This window comes from Myotis daubentonii, chromosome X (assembly GCF_963259705.1).
Source record: "Myotis daubentonii chromosome X, mMyoDau2.1, whole genome shotgun sequence".
Classification (NCBI taxonomy): domain Eukaryota; kingdom Metazoa; phylum Chordata; class Mammalia; order Chiroptera; family Vespertilionidae; genus Myotis; species Myotis daubentonii.
In genome coordinates, this window is record NC_081861.1 from 127,191,601 (window position 1) to 127,214,240 (window position 22,640).

Below are 22,640 nucleotides of genomic sequence, written 5' to 3' on the forward strand. Positions count from 1 at the left end.
AATGTTAAAAATCTAACTTTCTTTTGCCAGTTTTCATAGTTGATTCACATAAAATCTGCACTACTTAAAAACAAAAATGTGTCTAAGAACAAACACCTCTGTAAGTACACTGTGGCTTTAAAAACCAAATCAGTACTAAATAAACTGATATTATAAGAATGTCAAATAGCTTGTTATTAACTAAAAATACACCTTAATGAAAATACTCTCAGTATTTAAATTCTATGTATCTCATTTAATAGTAAATACATATATTCACAGAATTCATTCCAAATGGAAAATTTCATTACATATCCATATAGAGTTTAAGAATAGGATTAAAGATAATGGCAAGTTATTAACCAATATCACCCCAATAAATGTACCAAAAAAGCTAGGTAGAGAGCAATGTTTGTAGTATTCTCCTTCCTTTTTGTAAGAAAGGTGAAAGGGAATATTAATATAAATATCTAGTTTTGCTTATATTTTCAAGAAGAAATAATGGAATAAAACATACTAATAAAAACTAATTTTTATGGGGAAGGAAAGGGAAAATGTGGACGAAGCAGGGATGAAAACATTTGCTTTAATGTATTTTTATATAGTTTTGAATTTGGAGCCATGTAACTGTTTTGAATAATTAATTTTCAATAAAAAAATTATGGCAAGTTGATTTTTTCTTCTATAGGAATCTAAAAAGAAAGTTCTCTAATAATTTAGGAAACCCCTAAATCTTACTCACATATTGTATTACTCACATGGTCCAGATGATTGGGCCCCAATGAGTGGTATTTTAGTAGAAATATTTCATTTAGTTTCGGCTGTATCGAACCTTATTCATCTTACATGTTTAAATGACTAGCTATGAAATTTTTGTTAGAAAATATTGTCTTTTAGAATAGGACTATAGATGTAAATGCAATGTTTCTTCCATTGTGAGTCATTAATTTTATTTCTTACTAATTCTTGTTTCCTGTTTTATGCTAAAGAGTGACATCAATGCTATCAAAGCAGATACAATTTAATTTTATGTCAAGTGCCAACACTTGAAATCTTAAATCAACAAAACGAATCTTAAATCAATAGAACAAATCTTATAATAGTAAAGATGAAAAGAAGAATTTTTCATTTCATCTTGCATCTTATAAAATGGTGATGAGGTTATAAATTGAATGTCAAATCCAAAATATGAGGTTCAATTCAGCACAATACTATGCTTGTATCCATATGCAAATGTTTAGATTAGGTTTGTCGGAAAGAAGGAAACTATATTCCTAGTAATTTAAATATGTAGAAAATAGTAAATAATATTCTCACGACAGACTGAGTTGGCAAATTTTCTTATGTATTTAACTCATCACAAGGTGAAATTGCCATTTACATTGCCATTCACTCTTTTATTTTTAAAATAAAGTGTTGCTTATTTCCAAATTGTAACTATATAGTTCTTAGGCAGCATAAAGAAAATAAATATAAAATCCAGGCAGAATTTTATTTTCAGCTAGCTAAAAACGTTTCCTGTGCAAATTGCCTGGCCTTTTTATTTTATTTTTTACTGGTTTAGTCCTCTATCAAAAGGAAATAGACACTGCAATTAGTTTGGAAATAGCCCTAACAAAGTCGTGACACTGGAAGAGGGTTATATTTATCTATAAATGGGCAGACTTTTCTATCATGCCGGTGACATAACTGTTAATGCAGCTTGATATATGAGGGTGACTAGGCCATAGTTAATTCACCATGCTCTAATTATAGGGGTACACCTGTGGCAGAAAATTGGAAGGGCTGGTATTACTTGTACTAAATGATATGAAAGAGGGACCTTTTACCAGGAAGGAAGATTTATTAAACAAATTTATATGTCATTCATTCAAATAAAGTTGAATTTTAAAAAGTAAAAACCAAAAACAAACTTTGCAAAAAAATGAATTGATATACATATTGTGCGTATAAATTTGTGTGTCTGTATATGTACTCACACCATAAGCCACTGAGTAACTAAATGTATTACTTCATTTTGCTGTAAAGATTAAAAAATATATATTTTATATTTAATGTTTATTCGTGGAATTAATATATGCTAATTGTATATATGCAATCTGGAAAATGCAGAATTGAATAAAGAATCTAACTTTGCAGAAAAAAACCCTCAAGTAATATTTGGAGTATTTTCTTCCCTTTTTTAAATGTTAGATAGTTATACACATATGTAATAAATCTATAGTTTTTCTCTAAAAGGGATCTCATAGAACAACTGAAAAGTTAGAGTATTACTTTAGTGGACTTTATATTTAATGGCTCACTGTAAACTTCACAAGAGAAATTAGTGCTTAAATGTCACAGTTGTGCAAAGACCTATAAATTATTGACTTTCATCTTAAAAAATGCACTATAGCAGGGGTCCTCAAACTACGGCCCACGGGCCACATGCAAATACAAATATTGTATTTGTTCCCATTTTGTTTTTTTACTTCAAAATAAGATATGCGCAGTGTGCATAGGAATTTGTTCATAGTTGTTTTTTTTTAACTATAGTTGGGCCCTCCAACGGTCTGAGGGACAGTGAACTGGCCCCCTGTTTAAAAAGTTTGAGAACCCCTGAACTATAGACTATGATAATCAAACTTTATATACTCATAAGTCATATGTATAAACTGACAAAATTTCACTCACTTCACATATATGAGTGTTTTTTTCTTTTAGCGATAAGATCACTTTTGTAACCACATTTATTTTTTCTGGAATAAATGCGTTCAAAGAATCACATGAAAACAATTCTACCTAATTTGACAACTAGGCCTACTATTTTTAAGGGTTTCTTTTTTGTTTTAAGATGAGAAAATTTGTCTGATTTATATTTCAAATTTACACCAAAATGCCTATCCTACACAAAACCAAGTTTTTAATATAGAAAAAAAGAAATGTTCTGATAAATTCAATTAGGTGAACCGCACTCATATATTCAAAATATATTTAGAATATTGTGTTCAATTACACACTAAACTACAAATCAACTAAAATGAGATAATACACTCTAATTATGAGTTTCACTGAAAAGGATAGAGCTTTCAAACAATACTGACAAAACAAGTAATGCTATATTGATACTTCAATCTCTTATATTATACAGTATTTTTCAATAGCATGTTCAAGTTTTTTGTTGATTTCTATATATTTCCTTAGTCATATCTACACCACTCCCTGAAGAGAGAACTGTTATCATTTTACTCTTTTGTCTTCTGAAGTGTATTTTAAGTACTTTCTGTCTAGGAAACATGTCCTTTAAAACAAGTTCCATCCTAGCCTAGAGAAAAGGAAAGAACACTTAAAAACACTGCAGAGATTTGATAAAAAAAAATTTTCTGATGTTTATTTGTACACGTAGCTCTCTGAATAAGGTCTCTTAATCATTTGCAGTAAAATAAAACAAACTCAAAAGATTCACTTCCTATTTGATACACAAATACTTTTATTGCTCTTCATGCAAGAGTATTCAGAAAGTCAGACACTATCTTAATAGAATTAAAATGCAATTTGTGTTTGACTAGGATATCAGATAGGTTTTATATCTGATTGTAAATTTAACATAAGACTGTAAATTATATCATAAATATTTGTGGAATCCCAGCTTAGTAAATTAAATCTTCTCATAAAATACTTCCCCACAGCTACATTTAATTCTCAAAAATAAAAATGAAAATGTTTATAAAACTGACTATAGTTTTATTACCAAATGACAACACAGTATTTGCAAACATGTCATGTTATCATGTAGCATTTAGATAATAAAATGTCAGTACCATCACATCTAATAGAATGAGACATTAGGTGTACGAATGAATAATAAAAATTAATAAAACCAAGGTATTTTAGTTCTTTTTTAAATAAAAGAAATATTAATTAATTATGTCTTGAAAACAAGATACTTTAAATGACTGTTTTTGAATGACTGCACAACTAATTTAAAAAGTGAATCAAATTCTTTGTGATTGGTAGTAACTGTCCCTTTTGTACTGGTCCTTTTCCATAACTTTGCATTCCAGAAAGATGGGTATCAGAATGCTTTTGGACAAAATGCTTTATGGCACTAAGTTCTATTCTTCCATATCTTCCAGGAATTTCTAGTAGGAATTTGGAAATGAAATGGGGACACAGACTCAAGAAATCTGGAACATAGACTTTAAAGTCAGCCATTTTCTTGCAAACTCTCTCGTTATCTACATTTAAGAAGTTATAATAGTTATCTATAACTTTCTCTTCTAGAAAAAAAGATATGACATGCTTCAAAGTAACCTAAGATTTCTAGGGGCTTTTTTGCCAAAGAGCCTCACTTATATTTTACTTATTAAAATAATCCTAATTATTATTTAATAGTATTTTACTATTCTTTCCTTTATATGAGATGTTTATAAGATATTTAATGCTTACTAAGTGTTTAATACATATTAATTAGTTATTAACCAAAATGCATTCTCTGTAATGCAATGATTTTTCTAGAATGTGTTCGAATTCCCAACTGATAAACTATTCAAGTTGTTCCTTGAGAATTTACTTCACAGTTTACATGCCATTGGGTTAGTCTTTGGATAGAAGCTTCCTAGAACAACATGATGGTTAGTTTTATACCTGGGAATATACGGTTCTGCAGGAGGAGGGGGGATGTAGAGATCCTGGAGAGCAGAACTGTCTCTTTTGGTGGGTGTACTGATGGTGCTGGAAGGCGTGGCAACACTGCTTGTGGGACTTCTAGGTATAAGAGGCTGGTTAAAATGAAAAAGAAAATACATACACACACAAACAACACACAAAACAACAACAACAACAACAACAACAACAACAACGACAGAGTTATCATTTTAAAATTATCTATTTCTGCAAAGTTTTTGAGCTTGGCTAAAAGAAAAAAAGCATGTTATTTATCACAGGGATATTCCTTTGAATCTCCAAACACAGTTTATTACTTTAGAGGTTTCTACTTAGTTCCCAACTCACCTTATTATATGGTATAATCATATTTATATATTACTATGCAGTATTTCATAATGAGAAGATTTATGTCACAGTCAGAAACTTAATAAAATTAAATTTGCTTTGTTAGAATCCCTTCTTTTAAAGAAAGTTAATAAAGAGTAACTTTCAAAAGAATTAGCTCATTCACATCCTGATTGATATATTAGAAAAATATTTCAGAACTTCCCTCCAAAAGATACAACATACTTTTAAATTAGCAGAATGTCACAGATTCTCAGAAAAGGTTACAAAAATGGACCAGGAAAGGCCAATATGAGAGTATTTTTCAAGGAAAACCTACTTTTTTAAAGTAAATGTAAACACAACTCTCTTCTCAAAGTCATTTTATGATACATCTTCAAAAGTATGGTGATTAGTGTGACAGAATCATTTCACCTTTTCACACATTTATCATTGTTTAAAATAATCTGTAGTTGCATATCTAGAAAACTCATTTTCATGCCTGTATTTAAGTATAAGTTTTTTAAAATTAAGATGGTATATATACTAAATCAAGCAATACATCAGGATGCATTAACTTAAGAGCACTCCCAATTCTAAGCTTCAAAACTGATCTTGTGGTTCGAGAAGTTATCCTAAAGTGAAACAAAAATTCACAAATTTTCATGTTTATCTTACAGGTCTTACTGATTAGCGAAATATACAATAACATGAAAAATAAGCATTTTAGTGCAATTGCAAATATAAAAATAATGATCACAAATGATCTGTATCGTCACATGACCAGATGTCATTTTAGCCAGTATGATAACAATTTGAGTATATCTATATAGACCCACAGTCTATAGCTGGACACTCAAAAATGGCATGTCACAACTATTTATATTGTGACAATACTTTCATACAGATAAACAAAATAAGTTTAAAAAAGCCAAGTATAAGTACAATGTACAATGTAGGTCACTAGGGTAGGCTACATAGTTTATAACTCAGTGCACAGTTTTTACCTTCTTTGCTACATAGCTCACCTCAATAACTTGAAATCACACACTCTGCCAAAATGATGGTTACGCTTTAGACTATATGAAATAGAAATTAAAGGCAGAAGGGGTAAACAATTGACCAGTTATTTTGGGACTCTATAATATGATGTAAGAAAGTCAGAGGAATGTTGAGGAATTTTGAGATATTAAGAAAGTACATAGTAAAGACTGATGTTTATGCTGATTTTGGAACAGTTTCCAGTAAAACTCTGTGTGTCTTTTAGAAATAAAAATCTTGGCAATGGGAAATCCTGAAATTATATACGTAATAAGGAGCCACCTGCACAAATGAACACCATGAAGCCGGAGGAAATAAATAATTGTATTCTAGGGATGTACTACATGCCTCTACAACAGATCTTTGAATAATGGGTTCTTTACAACACGTATTTAGACATACTATATATGTATAATCATTGGGATATGACTCTGTTTATAACTGTTTTCCTCTCTGTCAGGACATTTTGGTATCAAATACAGGTGACATTAAACAATAACTTGGACGAAAATTTCATCATTATAGAACTGTGAGAAAACATTCATTACATAGTATGTTACTTCCCAACAGAGGCACTGTGAGAGAAAAACTTACATTCAAGATGCTTTCTAAATGTTCTAATATCTCTATTATTTTAAAATGTCCTAATAGGATAAGTGAATTTTTTAAAAGTTCTAAAAACATAAGCACTAGAAGAAAATAATATAATTTAAAATTTTATTCTCTTTCTTCTGTTTTAGGGTCACTATTTCTATTTTGAAGACTTCTCTCCTTTTAGTTTATTATCTGTAGAACTAAAGATAATTCTGTTGTTGTTGTTCATACCTACCCTTGACCTCCCTAGACAAAGAGGGGAGAAAGAAAGAAAAAATAAATAGGAGTCAATGCTTATAGTATATTTAAATACCCCAGACATGTAAGGTAATGATGAAGAGTATTTTACTCTGCCTGGACTATTACCAGGATTGTCTACACAGGGTACTTAGGCCTTTCCCCTCCCAGGAAATTTAAATATTAGCTATTTCTTTAAATTGTTATTTTTTCTAGATATCTATTTTCAGCAAGGAATTGCTATTTATGTCATTGGTTAATGTTATTAGCTAAATTAGCAAGTATGTGGAAGAAACAGACTCTTAAATATGCTTAAACAGATAACAAGTTTGATTGTGCCAGCTGGTTCAATAAGTTGAATTGGTTTTAAAAAACTTGTTCTTTCAGAGAAAAAAAATAGTTAATCCTGTTGTTTAATTAAACTGGCTAGTTATTTTATTAACTGGTAAATCATACAAAACATTTGAATGGGTTTAACATACATACATCATCTGGCTAATCAGTATGCCCTGTAACAAGTAAAATCCATGGTAAATATTAAATATATTCAATATATTTTTATCGACTGTTTGTACTACTCTGTCAAGCTAATCCAAGCTAAAAAAGTAAACATTCTTCTTGAGAGTCTCAGTTTAAAAAGACAATACGCAATGGAGAGGTCAATGGGGGGGAAAAGGAGACTTATGTAATACATTAAACAATAAAGAACTTAAAAAATGCGCAACAGAAAAATCAGCATAAAGTAGAAGCTTTATGGGAAAATGGAAATAGCTACTTATCCCAATGGAGGTCTTTGTGATAACCTGAAAGTATAATCTCTTAACTTTGGACAAGAATTGAAAGAGTACAAAATCACTAAAGGAATGAAAAAGGCATTTGAAAACATTAGAAAGATAGACAAATTTTGACTAAATCAAGCACAGTATAAGTGATGCTATTAGCTAAAATTACCAGTGAGAAATTTCTAGCTGTAACAAGTGGCATTAAAATTACATCTACCACCAATAACCATTTAAGGGAGTGCAAATACACCTAGTGACAAAGAAAGCTTCCATTAAATCAAAAAAGGTGTTCTCTCAGCATTCAATTCAAATTTTAATAGGCATATTCCTTACTTTCAATCATTTGTTAACATAGTGTAAGAAAAGCATTATGCCATAGAAATAAAGGGTATTTTTTTTAATCGTACCACTTTTTCTAGCGGTAAAATCTATATGGGAAGAGAATTAGGAACTAACATCACTTATGGATAAAATACAAAGGTTTTTAAAGACTTTATCTGTTACTGAAGTAAGCATAAAGCTTCAGTATAATTTGATCCACTACGGTATGCAATCAAGTATGACAAGGATCCAGTTTTGCATTTTATCCAAAGGGGTTTGTTTTCTGAAAGGAACTTGTCATAACATTTAGTTTTCAGATCAAAATGAACCTACTGATATAAAGTTATCCTTCCAGATTCAGTGAGACTCCAACAAGGAAGGTACATTTGCATATATGTTGTTACTCTTCTAAAACAAGTCTATGATGCATTTATTTCTAGGGGCATTGGCGTGCATCTTTTAAAATACTCAAATCCCAAATAAAACGATCATATGTATCTCTTCAAATGTACATTTATAATACTAGGTCAATTACTACTGCCAAAAGGACTCAAATCTTCTGAATCATGAACGATGCTTTAGTAATAATATCCTACTCATCCAGATTAAACATCACTGGAAGACTGTGATCATTATAAAATAAAACTTTCAGCTTTTGTAAGGCATCACTGAAATCTCACTTTAGATCATCTCATGGCTCAGGTCTTTTTCTTATGTCCCCAATTCTAACATCTCTAAGGTAATTGAGCACATCTGGAAGATATCAATGTACCTCTGAAACCCGTAGGTCTTAAGGACTATAGGAAAAGAACTTCCCTACGAAAGAAACCACATTTGATGTTGAGGTTTTACTTGAAACAGTTGAACATTTTAACAACTCTTGGCAAGCATATCTTAATTTAGTCGTCCCTCTGTCTGGTGAGTGACCCAGCTTTCATAGAGCCATGGAGTCTTGATGAAACCAATGACATAAAGACTGCCCCAACGTTAAAAATTAAGACAGTGTGTTACATGCTACGTAGTTATCTCAGAAAGTCACTAATGTAAAGATTACGAAGAACTGCTTTGTCTTTCAGGGTTAAATATTCATTAAAATACGAATGATTACATCATGTATAACACCTGGCCATTTATTTTATTCAAACTGAAGAATAAGCACAGACTCAAAGGCATTACAATACCCCATTATTCTCGCACAGAGCATTTACACACGTCCTTACTCAGTTCAAACACATTATTATTGTAATTCCCAACACAAGTACCAGGATATTGTTTTATGTTAGCGATTCTCTTCTTAGTCATTTAAACAAATGCTTCAGGGAAAATTTAATCTGGATTTTGGGAGGCACGATGTTGCATACAATCTTGTAAGTTTCTTGACCATATAAAGAATGTTAGATTTAATTTGGAAAATTATTGGGAATGCTTTCTCATGGGCACGTTTTAAGTAGTAAATAATTTGAAAAGAACCTAAGAGAAACACACCTATTCAAAATCCTCCCACTCTGTTCTTTCACAGATTTTTCTAGAATACAAATTTATAAATACAAAGAGTCTTCTTTTATAAGCATGTAATCTTCCCTTACTTATCAGACTACCAAAAAAACGCACATTGCTTTTTCTGATCATGGATTTGATCAGGACACCGTATCTGTCATATATACAATTAAAAAATACAGACATATGTGCATAAGTATGAATATAGTTACACAACATACAACTAATATAGACTTGAGAGTCACATGACAAAATGGCCTTTTCCGCGGAATCATCACATTTTGCACATTATACTGAGACTACCACTAGTATGTTTATTCTTGTGCTCTCCAATCGTATTGGCATAATTAGTACTGCAACATTAAAACTGGACTTCCAATTATTTCAAATTACAGTCAACTTCATTTTTAGGATAGTAACTAAAGAAATGGGAAACTAAAGAAAAAAATAAATTATAAAAGAATTTTTGTTGTCAGTGTTAACATTTTAGAAGTATTTGGCTGATAATACAAATGTGATTAATTAATTTGCTTAAACCTTAGTGAACAAGAAATTGATGTGACAATGGCTTGCAGCTATTTACCAATTTGAGCATGTAAAAAATGTGATTGTTTTTTGCCTCCCAGTCAGCATAATTACATTTTTAGTTTAAATTTATTTTCTTTTTCTAGTGTCTTCCTCTTTAAAACATGCTTTTAAAACAAAACTCTCAGAAACATAAACTTTGTTAACTAAAGGTCACCCTGACCATGACTTTGAATTAAAATAAATTTTATTATCGCTTATGTTTTTTTACAACCATTCATATCTGTATTTGAAATACAAAAAAATCAATGCTCTTCAATTGTTATACCAGTTGACAGATGGAATAAACTGCTATGACTATTTGCTTTCCATTTCATTTTCTTCTCAAAGTTAATATCCTGTAAAAATGCCTAGCAGTAATATTTTAAATGAAAAACACAAAATCACACAAGAAACTATCACAAGTTACAGGATTTATGGACTAGAATAGAGTTTAAGAACATAAGTCTAATTATACAGTTTGATGTTATTTCATATAAAAATGTGTTTGATGAAACCTGTATCAGTATGTTGAATTCCAGCATTGATTTTAGTGGTCATTTCTGAAATGTATTCTAACCAAAAATGCTGGGTTCTTAATGCTTAAGAAAATTGTTCGTCCCCAGTGATGATTTCAATCAACATTCTTGTCAATGTCCAGCCATACAATCTCTTTTAAGAAGAAAATGACATGGATTTTTAGGACCTACACACACTAATTTAAAATCACAAACATAAAAAAATATACCTTGATGTTTATCCACAGTTGCCAGAAATGTTTTCATTGCACTGGAAGAACTTGAACATAAGCAATCACCCTGCTTACCAAAATCCAGGACATTAGTTGAAGGTGCTATTAAGGACGTGTTTTTAAAAACATCTCTCAGAAAACAGGGAATCCCTGGTTTGCTTTCTTAGAATAACATATTCTATCTTAAGTAAAACACATCTACTATTTGTAAATGAATGCAGATGACAATGCAATTCAATTCCAGATTAAATTTGCTTGTAGTATTTGACTAAGGTATCTTTTATTCTATTGTAAAATGTTTGAGAAAGCAAGAATTTAAACAAAGAGCTGCCAAATTTCATGAAATGTACTAATGAAATTGCTCTGTGAGTATGAAGCTGAATTGTATGCTTTTGTTTATTTGGCTAAATTCCGTGAATGTTTTTTTCAAAGAAATTCCAAATCAAAATTCATCATTGTGGTTGATTAATAATAGAATTTACTATACTTTTAAAATATTTTTAGAAATAAAGATTGTTTTATTAAAAATGTGATATTCTTTAATAATCATCTACCTTAGGGTAGATAAGGTTATGTTTTATTTGTCTAGGCACAAATTATTTACTTGTTAATTTAGAAAATAATTATTCCTTATGTTAGAATACAGTTCTTTATTTTAAGATGTATTTATTAGTTTACCTAGATGCTACACAAACTTTTCCATATTTTATCTGAAAATGCTAGTAGGTAAATGAAACCTGGTATACAAAAAAAGATGAAATGAACATATTGAGCTAAATAAACGCCACAGATTGTTTTTTGGTAACCTCTACTTTAAATAATTCTTACTAGGCTACTGGTATATCCTATGTAAAAAGAAACGACCTAATGTCTAATTCTTCAGGTTTGAATATTTATATTTAGATGAGTTAATTGATATTTTAGCCCTAACATGTACGTACACATATCAGAAGCAAGAATACAATAGGAATGATACTGTGTCTGCCCAGAGTATTATGCATTTGTTCCACATCTGAGGTTCTTTCTTAGCCACTAGGAAAAAAGAATCCAAGAACACCTTAAGACTTTCATCCCACTATTTCTTTGACTTTTCCCCCTCTGGAGGAAGTCTATCTTCAATCTCCAGATCCTGCTACCCTCAGGTTTTGTCCACTTTTAATTGTATCAAAATCTACATTTTATAAAAATTCTGATCAAATAATTTCCATTACTCTCCCAGTGTCTTGGTAATTTCGGGTCTTCAAAATAGATTCTGGGGAGATCTGGTGGTGCTGATATATGCTAGAGGACTTAACCATTGCCCTTAGTCCTAAGATCTTGTTTTACCACCACTAGGAAGTATTTAGTTAAAATGTCACCCCAATAAATTCAATAACAATAAAAAATGAATACTCTCCAGTTTGCTGTGTAAAAAGTCAATCTCTGAAGCAATTTGCAAAGAAGTTGAAAGCAGGTCTCTCTCCCCGCCCCAACAGTATTATTTATCTGTAAGGTCTGAACTTAGACTATACAATTCAGGTGAACTAAATTCAGTTGAAATAACAAACACAAAAATGTCAATACATATAAGCACTTATATAAATGCTGACTTTCTTTTATCTGATTTCAGCATTCTGAAAAAGTAAACCTACAAATATACTCAGAGTAACTGAACAGGCAATGAGGAGTAAATATAATTAGTGATCTGGTGAGGCACATTTCTTAGCATTTGGGAATGGACCTATAAAAAGTGCCTTAAAACTCTATTAAATTATATTATAATTAAGGGGTGTGAAATCATTAAAAAAATTAAAGTCTTTATTATCCTGCTTTGAATACACGTACCAAATGTATATGTAGCAGAAAACGAACATTGGTTTTTCAATCATTTTAGCATTTTACATAAAATTGATTCTTATCTGCCATTATCTTAATTCTCCACTTTGAGTTTGTGCAAAAGAATCTAAAAGGGGACCAAATTATCCATTTATTTTCTAGAGATATTTCCTCAAAGTTCATGGATCAACAAGAAACTAATGTCTTTTTGGTGTTCAATGTGAAATAGAAGAGACTAGAAAGAAAAATTTAAATCAACTACACGTACATAGAGAAGAAAACCTAAAAGCTGAAAGCATGGGCTTCTTCTTCAGGGTTTCCACCTCAGACTTTGAAGAAGGTTCTTAAGGGAAGACATGTCAATAGAAAACTATAGAATGTAACAACAAAGCAATTTATAATGCAGCAAGAAAATAAAATGATGTGATGGTAAAGTCTGATCTATTAATCTACGCCTTAATGAGTCAAACACTGAACTCTGAACTTTAATGAATATCAAAAATATTTAATAATAAACATACTGCAAGTCAAATGTATTTGGACATATTAATACAGCTTTACATGTATTCATTTGAAAATTAGAAAATTTCACTTTAAAAATGTAGAGACCTTAATGTTAGAAAATTTTATATGTTTCTGTTATTTAAGTATAATGCAAATTTGAGGCAAATAAATAGTACACTTTTAAATAATTAGACATTATTATAGTCTATAAGGCCATTCGTGTGAAATGAAAAATTTAGGATTTTAGGAAAAAATATCTAAGAATGGTATAAGGTACTAATATAGAACATAATACCAATTTACACAGTGATAATGTTATTTTCATATATTGCTTTTCTTTTAAATCTGAATGGGCAGTTTTCTATTTCAATTGGCAATTTAAATTTTTAAAAATTGTACTTCTAAGAAAGGTAATAGTCTCCTATTTTTAAAATGCAGGTTTTATGAACAGAAAAAGTAGAGATAAAGTACTGGAATTGGTCAAATGTCTCCCATTATATATAAGTGGAATTATTATGTGTCCGAAGGTATAATACATTGGTTCTGATTACTCTGACCAAATTTTTGTCAGAGTAATTTCTTCTATGATGTGTTTAAAGATTATATCCTGATTGAAATTAGAGAATATGTATTGCTTCTTTCTTTAGTCAACCAGAATTATATATTTATAAATTCCTAGATAAGTCAGCTTCTTAATAAATATAATTTATCAACATCCAGAGTAATACTTAGAGTGATGTTTCATGCTGAAGAAAAATGCAGAAATTCTAATGCAACAGTTTCTCTATTTTTGCCACCCTAAAGGGTGGAAAAGAGAAAAATGATCAGTCAGGTGGAATGCAGTTGGTACATTTTAATTACTATCTAAAACTTCCTTTACATACTATTCATAAATAGCTATTACTATCTTATGACCTGATTCACAAGAATTTTATAAACTATCAGCTAATTTCTTCAAGAAGTGAATATGGGGATAACTTTTAAATAGAAGATTATATCAAACATGAAACCTCTCATTTTAAATTTCTATCTATATTTGGCTTGAAATATCTTGTGGTTTGTTTGGAATTATGCTTTTAAATGTTTACAAATTAAGGCCAAGTTCTTTATTATTTGGGCTTTAGTCTATAAATTTTAATATTTCATCACAATTAAGCCTATTAGGATAAGCTGTGAAGAGATCATTTCACAAACAAATTTTCAAAAGCATACAAGATTAATCCATATGCTGCTGAGATGAGGCACAATAAAGAAGCATTACTGAGATAGTCTATGGCTAAAATGATGGTGTATGACTTATGATTAAGCTTCATTACCTGCAGAGCAAGGGGCTTCCATCTCATATTTTTCAGTAAAGCTGGTGCTGAGGTAAGCATGCTCTGAGGTCGCTTTTTCAAAGTTAAGATAACACCACTCGGGTCCTCTCGTAGTGCATTCACCAAATTTTTCAACTGCCACCCCACCTGGTAACCAGCAAAATCATTACAATAAAATTGAGGTACAGTATTCAAAGATTTAATGTTCTCCCCCTTTAATAAGATTAGTTAAAAATGAAAATCACATAATTGGTGTACCATCGTACCAATTTTCAGGAGATATATACTTAAGAAAGAAATTTTATCTTTGAGTTGATTAACCATGTTATTGCATTAGAGTCCATATCATTCTGATAAGCTAATGGACATTTACCATGTCAAAGCAGAGAGTAAAACGGTATCCTACCAATGGAGTAATTTAGAATTTGAAGAAATTATATCATCATTAATGCTGTGCAAGGTCTAGATCCAAGCTCTGTTCAAAAGTACAATTTTAAAATCTGCATGCCTGAAAACACGGATTTGACAATGTCCTGAGTTTACAAAGTACACATGCTTTCTCATCACCATCTTTTAGAGATATGTGGTACAAGTGTCTATAAATTAGACTGATATTATATTACCAATAGCTGGTAATGACACACCAAGACAACATTCTGATGCATGGAAGACAGCATCAATAGAATAGACCTTTCACCATTGTATAAGATAGAATAAAAAATTACAAGTTAATACTACTCCAATGAAGCACCTATTGAAAATGTGTTCCAAATGATTGTATAAATTTAAAATATAATGTGCTAATATTTAATGAAGCCATTCTAACCCGACTGGCATGGCTCAGTGGTTGAGCATCAACCTATGAACCAAGAGGTCACAGTTCAATTACTGGTCAGGGCACATGCCTGGGTTGCAGGCGTGACCCCCAGTGAGGGGCATGCAGGAAGCAGCCAATCAATGATTCTCTCTCATCACTGATGTTTCTATCTCTCTCTCCCTCTCCCTTCCTCTATGAAATCAATAAAAATATATTAAAAATAATGAAGCCATTCTATTTGAATATCACCTAAAAAAATACTGAATAATTAAACTGAAGTCCTTGATAAATGTCCTAAAATGTGGCTCAGCTGTTATCCATTAAATTATTTCACTCATCATCCTTTTAATATTTTGAACACAGAATAATTTTTTTTGGCTTTTAAGGTGGACTAGTTACACAGTTATCAGATAACTGAAATCCCAGAACTATGCTTTAAAGAAACACATTAAAAATGTCTATTATTTCAAAGATTAAAAATACATTTAACATTGTAAAGAAAAAAAACGTTTATCACAACTCTAATGTATTCGAATTTTCCAGTATGTGTTATAGAACTACATTGGGTCAAAATTTATCCTAGTTTGCAAGAAGGATTTAGCAAATGGTCATAACAGTGATCTAGTTTCTTCCTAGGCACTCAAGTGAAAGGGAATGTGTGACTTTGTCTGTTACTCATGTTTTTGCCTGGAAGACAATGTTCACGCTGGAAAGAATGAGCACTTCCACCAAAAGAAGCACAGATCTCCAGAGACTATGATGAAAAGATACTCTGAACCGCAGCCACTGCAGAATAATGGGAGACTTTGGTTTATATAATGGATGAGCATTCATTTTAATTATAACTTCTATTATAGCTGAATTGAGTGATGGTAAAGAGAAAAAGTTAGGACAAAAAAGAAGCAATATGCTCTAATGCTTAAAACCTCTGGGTTTCTCAGATATGAATCAAAATGATGATTTAGAATACCTGCCTAATCTGAACAAGAAGCTACCAATTTTTTTTTTAAAGTCACATTAATACAGATTAACTAAAGTACTGGAATTGGTCAAATGTCTCCCATTATATATGTGGAATTATTATGTGTCTGAAGGTATAATACATTGGTTCTGATTACTCTGATAGCTAAGTAGTGTCCCTACAGCCACTTCTGTAAGCCAAGAGTTAAAGCAAAGTGAGTTCAAATCCAAGTGATCATTTTGCTTGCCAAAAAAATATGTGAAGCAAATTTTGAGTTCCAGATTTGAAGGGAGAAAACATACTGTTTATACAAAGAGTTTATGAACAACTTATTAATGATAACCACGTTTTTATCATTTATTTATTTAAATAATTGCTAACTACATTAAAGCACTCAATAATATGACTGTATTTTTCTTTTAGCATTCTTATTATTGGCAAATTACACATTGATTTCTATCTACCAGTTTCTTCCATTAATTCTGTTATAATCATTGTGACTAGTTAAAAAATGTTTAAGGCTAGATAGCGTTTTCCTGTTTAATTTTCAGTGCAATTTGGTTTATCCTGTTCCTTCATACTTTTCTATGCTATTTTTTAAAACACATAATTCCAAATAATAGAATTGTATTTTTATGAGAAAATGGAATTGTTTTTTTGGATGAGAAAGTAAGAATTTGGTTCAATTTTAATTTTATAGCTGAATATTATTTAATGGCAACAGAAAATTATATAAATTTACTACTTTTTAATCAGCCTTCCAATTCTCACTGAGATAACATTAGCAACATTTTAAACAAAGTAAACAGATATACATCAAGATACATATGAAGCATATATCTTAGGCTCCCAAATTCTACTTCCACTACCACCATAATGAAATGATTGGATAAAAGTAGAGATAAATGTGCAATATATGTGTTGCATACTGACTGTTTAAGCCAATCAAGAATTATACATTATGTAAATCTCCATTAGTAAGGGATATAAAAATTGTGTGAAAAATTAAGTTCCAAAATAGAAAAATAAATTTTACTTTTGAGATATATATATATATATTATACATATATATATACAACAGTGGTTAAAGGAGAGTAAAGAACACAATATGTATTTTTAAATAACTTTATTCCTGAACTCTTGGCAATAAACATGAGTTATTTTTAGAAACAACAAAATGAGCAATATAAGTGGATATATATAGTCCATGAATAGTAATATTCGAATTAAAAATAATGAATTTTATGAGTTACCTAATTAGGACTATTTGTTATGGATGGTCAATTTTCATAAAATGTCAGAACCAGAAAGGCAACATTATTTAAAACAGTAAAAGACAGTGATGGGGAAATCATATCTACTCTAGTCATTATAATTCTAGGTGATTAGAAAAAAACAAATTTATTATTCAGTTGTGCTCAGTAAGTCAAGAGCTATATTATTTGTTGATTATTGATTCAATAAATGATTTCAGTAGATACTGAAGTGTTAGGCCAGGTTCACGTAAAAATTACTGAGTGACAATAACGCTGGTTGAATAATTCAGACTTTGTGTAACATTATTTTCGATAACAGAGGGAAGTTTTAGTCCTATCATTCCCATTCCAGTATTTGTATACACATAAATGGCAACCAAACCTCATGCCTCTTATTTGAATAGCCCCCTTTACTTAGTATTTTCTCAAATTCCCTAATTCGGATCATTACTTCATTACTTTCCATCTTCTCTACTACATAAAATTGTTAACAATTGTCCCCATTTATTGGATTGTATCATGTTCTATTCAAGAGCAAATAGGACATGGTCCTAGAGCTCCAGAACAAATGATTCCCAGCTCTGTGATATCCTAACATATCTTCAGCCATACAATGAAGTGTAGTGAATACTTGAAATTAATTTATTTCTCTTTAACTGTTATTGAGATACTTATGGTTGTCAGATTATAAGGGGACATGATATCATAGATGGTATGACAAAGTGAGGGATGTATGTGTTACAACTTCAAGAAATTTGGGAGCCCCCATGTTAGGAACTAAATGTAATGGTATACACATTTCAAAATAGGTAATATATATAAATGCATGTTAACCATCTTTCAAGATTAGCTTTCCATTTTCTCATTTAAGTTTCTGACTATAGTTTTAAAATATCAGGCATGGCCCAGGCATCGTGGCTCAGTGGTTGAGCATCAACCTATGAACCAGGAGGTCACAGTTTGATTCCTGGTCAGGGCACATATCCAGATTGCAGGCCTGATCTCCAGTGTGGGTCATGCAGGAGGCAGCCGATAGATGATTCTCTCTCATCATTGATGTTTCTATCTCTCTCTCCCTTCCTTTCTGAAGTCAATAAAAATATATATTTTAAAATAAATAAAATATTAGTCATGAAAGACATTAATTAGAAACCATGTGAAGATATAATAGTAATATGAAAAATGATTTAAAAGTATTCTTTACATACATTGGCTGTAAGGAAAATCTTTCTTTCCTAGGAGATAGAGGGAGTTTTGACAGAAGGAAGAAGGGATCCTAGTGGACACTAGGGGTACAATCCATTAATATGGGAAGAAATTGAATAATGTAAAAAGCCTTAAGAGACCATGGTTATGGATACATGAGAAACATTTTAATAATCAAAGATATCCAAAAGGGAATTGGCTAATTTGTGAAATACTGAACTCAACACCAAAAAGGGTATTTCAGTATTCTTGCACAGGCTAAATGATTAGATTTCCAAAGTCACAACACATTCTGACTCTTATAAACAGAATGGATTGGAAAATGCAAGTAGATGCTATGACAACAGATTAACTTAAGTAAAGGAATGTGGTCCTGGTACATCTCTGATTAATGTCTTCCATCTTTTCTGTTACTTCACAATCAATAAATGTAGGTATTTCCTCTAGGCTAAGTATTAGACCCTTTCTAATATTTCATGTGGTCTTCTTACAATAAACACTTCTCTTCCCAGAGCTTCTAACAACAACTTTCTGCAAATGGTTCTCAAATCTTTCTAACCATCCCTGCTTCCTATTCAGAACTCTACGGACATATTTTCAACAGTTCAGTTCATCCATACTAATGGCTACTGAATAATCAGTACCAATAATTCACTGTGCTAGATTCTTGACATCTACATTGCATTCCTTTTATATATATGTATTTTCATTCTTACAACAGTCCTATGAGGTCAACTATGAAACCAATTTTACATGTGAAGAAACTGAAGCAAAAAGAAATTAAGTTTTCTTGGTCAAGATTAAAAATATAGTTAAGTGGTAAAGCCAGAATTCTCATTCAAATCTGTTTGATTCTAAAGCACAAGACACTATAAGAGCAAGCACCCCCCTCTAAATATCCCATTGGTAGTTCAAATGAATGTTACATTCAACACTTTAAAATCAAATTCATTATCCCTGCTCTCATTCAACAGCAACAACAAAAGTTCCCCGCTACCCTTTCAAGTTTGGAGTGTGGTCTCACTTATGATAGCCTCCCCTTTTAAGTACATGTGTCCTAAAGAATAGATCCTAGCAACTAATGCTTCTTCTCACTGCCTTAGTTCTGGTTTGGGTACCTAATTGCTAGACTTACAAGAGTCCTAACTGGTCGCCCTGCTTCTACTCCTTTGTAGCTCCAAAATACCGCTAAAAAAATAAATTACTCAAACAGGTCCTTTGTCAATATGGCCATAGCTGTCTCTTATTATTTCTCTTTAATGTTATTCTCAAACTTTAGCATGTGTTAAATTCACCTGGAAGGCTTGTTAAATCACAGATTGCTATTTAAACTTCCAGAATTTTTGATCTAGTAGGTCTGAAGTGGGGCCCTATAATTTTCATGTGTTGTTGTTTGTTTGTTTTTTACAAGTTATTAAGTGGTGCTGATGCTACTGGTCTAGAACCACATTTTGAGAACCACTGTACCATATGAAGAGCTTCTTGAAGGCACTGACTCGTTCATGTCTAGAATATTTAGGTGTTTAATATGCTAAGATTAGGTATTATAATTTATAAAATCAGTAAATCTTGTGTGCCTTCCATGCATCATGGATAATATGGTGCATGCAGCACAGTCTGTGCCTCACTATTGAGCAGGGGAAAGAGATGAGCAGGTAAATAAACGTTTAAAATCAAGTAAGAGAAGTACCTTAATAGGGTGAATACTGGGTGCAATTGGATCCCCCAGCAAGGGCATCTTATCAATCTTTGAGGATTCAGAGAAGGGTTCATAATAGACTAAGCTGAATTTCTTAGGAGCTGGAAAGGTGAAGGGGATGTGGAGGATGAAGGAGTAAACAAAGCCATGAGACAAAGTATCACTAGTTTGAGCAAATTTCAGTAGTTCCATATGGGTGTAAATGTTGGTGGACCAAGTACATGTTCTCAAACACTGCATTTAATCATGGCCATGTCTTTGCAGAATCACTCTTCCTTTTTCTAGAAAATTTTCTCCCACCTTTAAAAACTGACTTATCTGTGAGGGCATGAGTGAGGGGATAATGGGGGAATAAGGACACATATGTAATACCGTAATCAATAAATAAATTAAAAGTAAAAAAATTAAAAAATCTGACTTATCCATAATGACTCATAAATGCAATATTCATCATAAAGCCTCTTAGAGCTAAAACCATATTTTTCTCATGTGACTCTTATAGCACACTGTATATTTCTAGTGACATTTTTTCACATTAAAATTGTATGTTTCCTCACACCCCAGTCCTTTCCACCCATCCTCATAAACTGGATTTTGAGTGTCCTATTTTTTTTTGAGAAAAACTTATTCTTATTTATCTGGATAAACCTGCAATCAATAATGTGCCTTAAAATGACAGACACATTATTTGTTAATAACTTGACTACTGAGATGATATGGAGGAATGAGAACACATGTTTCAGAGACAATAAAATGCCTTGAAATGGAAAGGGAGTTTAGTTTTGTGTGTAAAACGAAGATGTAGTATTAAATTTTTCCCTAATATATATAATTGATACTAAAACTATAAGTCATTCTTTATTCCAAATTACCAAACTTTCTTATACATTAATATTTTTAAAAATAGTATTTATATCTTGAATACTCTCACAGTGATGTGATTATGACAAGGAATATAAAAATGGATATAGTTTCTATTTGTCAATGAAAGATTCTGCCTAATCATACACATTATGTAAACGCTGTTGAAGTTTTCCCCCAGAAAAAATATTTTGTAGTGGTTATAAATAGTCCAAGTTTCTCTTCCTCAATATGTTAATGGAATATGTCACTCACATTACATTAATGGGCTAGAATGAACTTTTTAAAAACCACCATATGCATCTTACCCAAAATATGTCTTATTATCAGCTACAGATAATGTTTTTCACATATGCTAAACTACTACTACTATCTCCCTTATTGTCTGAGGTAGCAAATGCCAGTGCTTCTAAGCAGTTACTAGTTTATCATTTACTAGTTTACATGTTATCCCCAACTTGTACATTGAAATGTATTTTACATACAACATAACAGGATTAAAATTTCTTAAGAAAATCTTTAAGGTAATCCCAAGTGTTAAAAGCCAGAGGAGTTCTGCTTTCTTGTGCATGGGGCTTGTAATTGTTTTTATCAGGCTGAAGCAAACACCAGAGGTTCCCAGGTGAAGGGTAACATAAGTGGGCAGGTCCTTGGACAATGGGTTACTTGATTAGGAGCAGAAGAGGCTTTGGGGTTGATGCTGAAGAGATGAGAGACTTCCTTTTCCCTTGGTACTACATAGAGGGAAGAAGGTTTCTCTGACACCTTTAGGACTTGCCCTAGCCTATCAGATTTCCAAACAACAGCTGGTGAATTATTTGACCAATATATAAAAATAATCTCTATCCTATGGTCCCTGGTAGTCAAAGTTATAAATAGGCATAAAGGTAAGAATTTAAGCCTATCAACCTTCCTGTCACAGTTGCATTTGGAGATACAAGAAAGCATCTATATACCTAAACACAAGAGATAGGACATTTCTTAAAATATTTTCGGAGGTATTATCCTTCACAAGACAAAGTACCAGATTCATTAACATTTACACATGCTTTTATGTATTCACATGCTCTTACTCATAGGCTGTAATTTATAAATGATACCTCTCCACAAAAGAAATTTCAGATGCATGAGGTGTGCCTGTATGAATGTCTGATGATGAGTCACGCTATACACAAACGTCCTTCTGCTCTTTTTAAAATCACTGAGGAGACTTAATTCAATATACAACCCATCGCACCATGACTAATGACACTATGTTTGCCACATTTTTTTGGTGCTGAGGTATTTATTAGTGTTCTGTTCCTTTGAATTACTAAAAAGTTATTGAAGTATCTAATGAATTCAACATTTTATGCTGATGACTGCCTTTCTTTAGCATAACAAGCTACGTGGAAGAAATGTCATACAGTTATAAATATTTCAGAAGTAATAAATTTTGATACACAATCTTTCAAAGATGCATTAGAAC

At 31.4% G+C, this 22,640-nt stretch overlaps 1 protein-coding gene across 5 annotated transcripts in view; it reads right to left on the minus strand.

The window, feature by feature from the left end:
* The window catches only part of CNKSR2 (connector enhancer of kinase suppressor of Ras 2), a 253,732-nt gene that overhangs the window by 103,097 nt on the left and 127,995 nt on the right, over positions 1-22,640 (minus strand). For 3 of the 5 annotated variants that reach the window (XM_059680455.1, XM_059680454.1, XM_059680458.1), the window contains exons 9-10: positions 14,373-14,519; positions 4,606-4,739 (exon numbers count right to left, since the gene is read on the minus strand). In XM_059680455.1, coding sequence (XP_059536438.1) covers positions 4,606-4,739; positions 14,373-14,519 — 281 coding nt within the window. The remainder of the gene's footprint in view (positions 1-4,605; positions 4,740-14,372; positions 14,520-22,640) is intronic. The other 2 variants (XM_059680457.1, XM_059680456.1) reach the window with 1 other exon arrangement.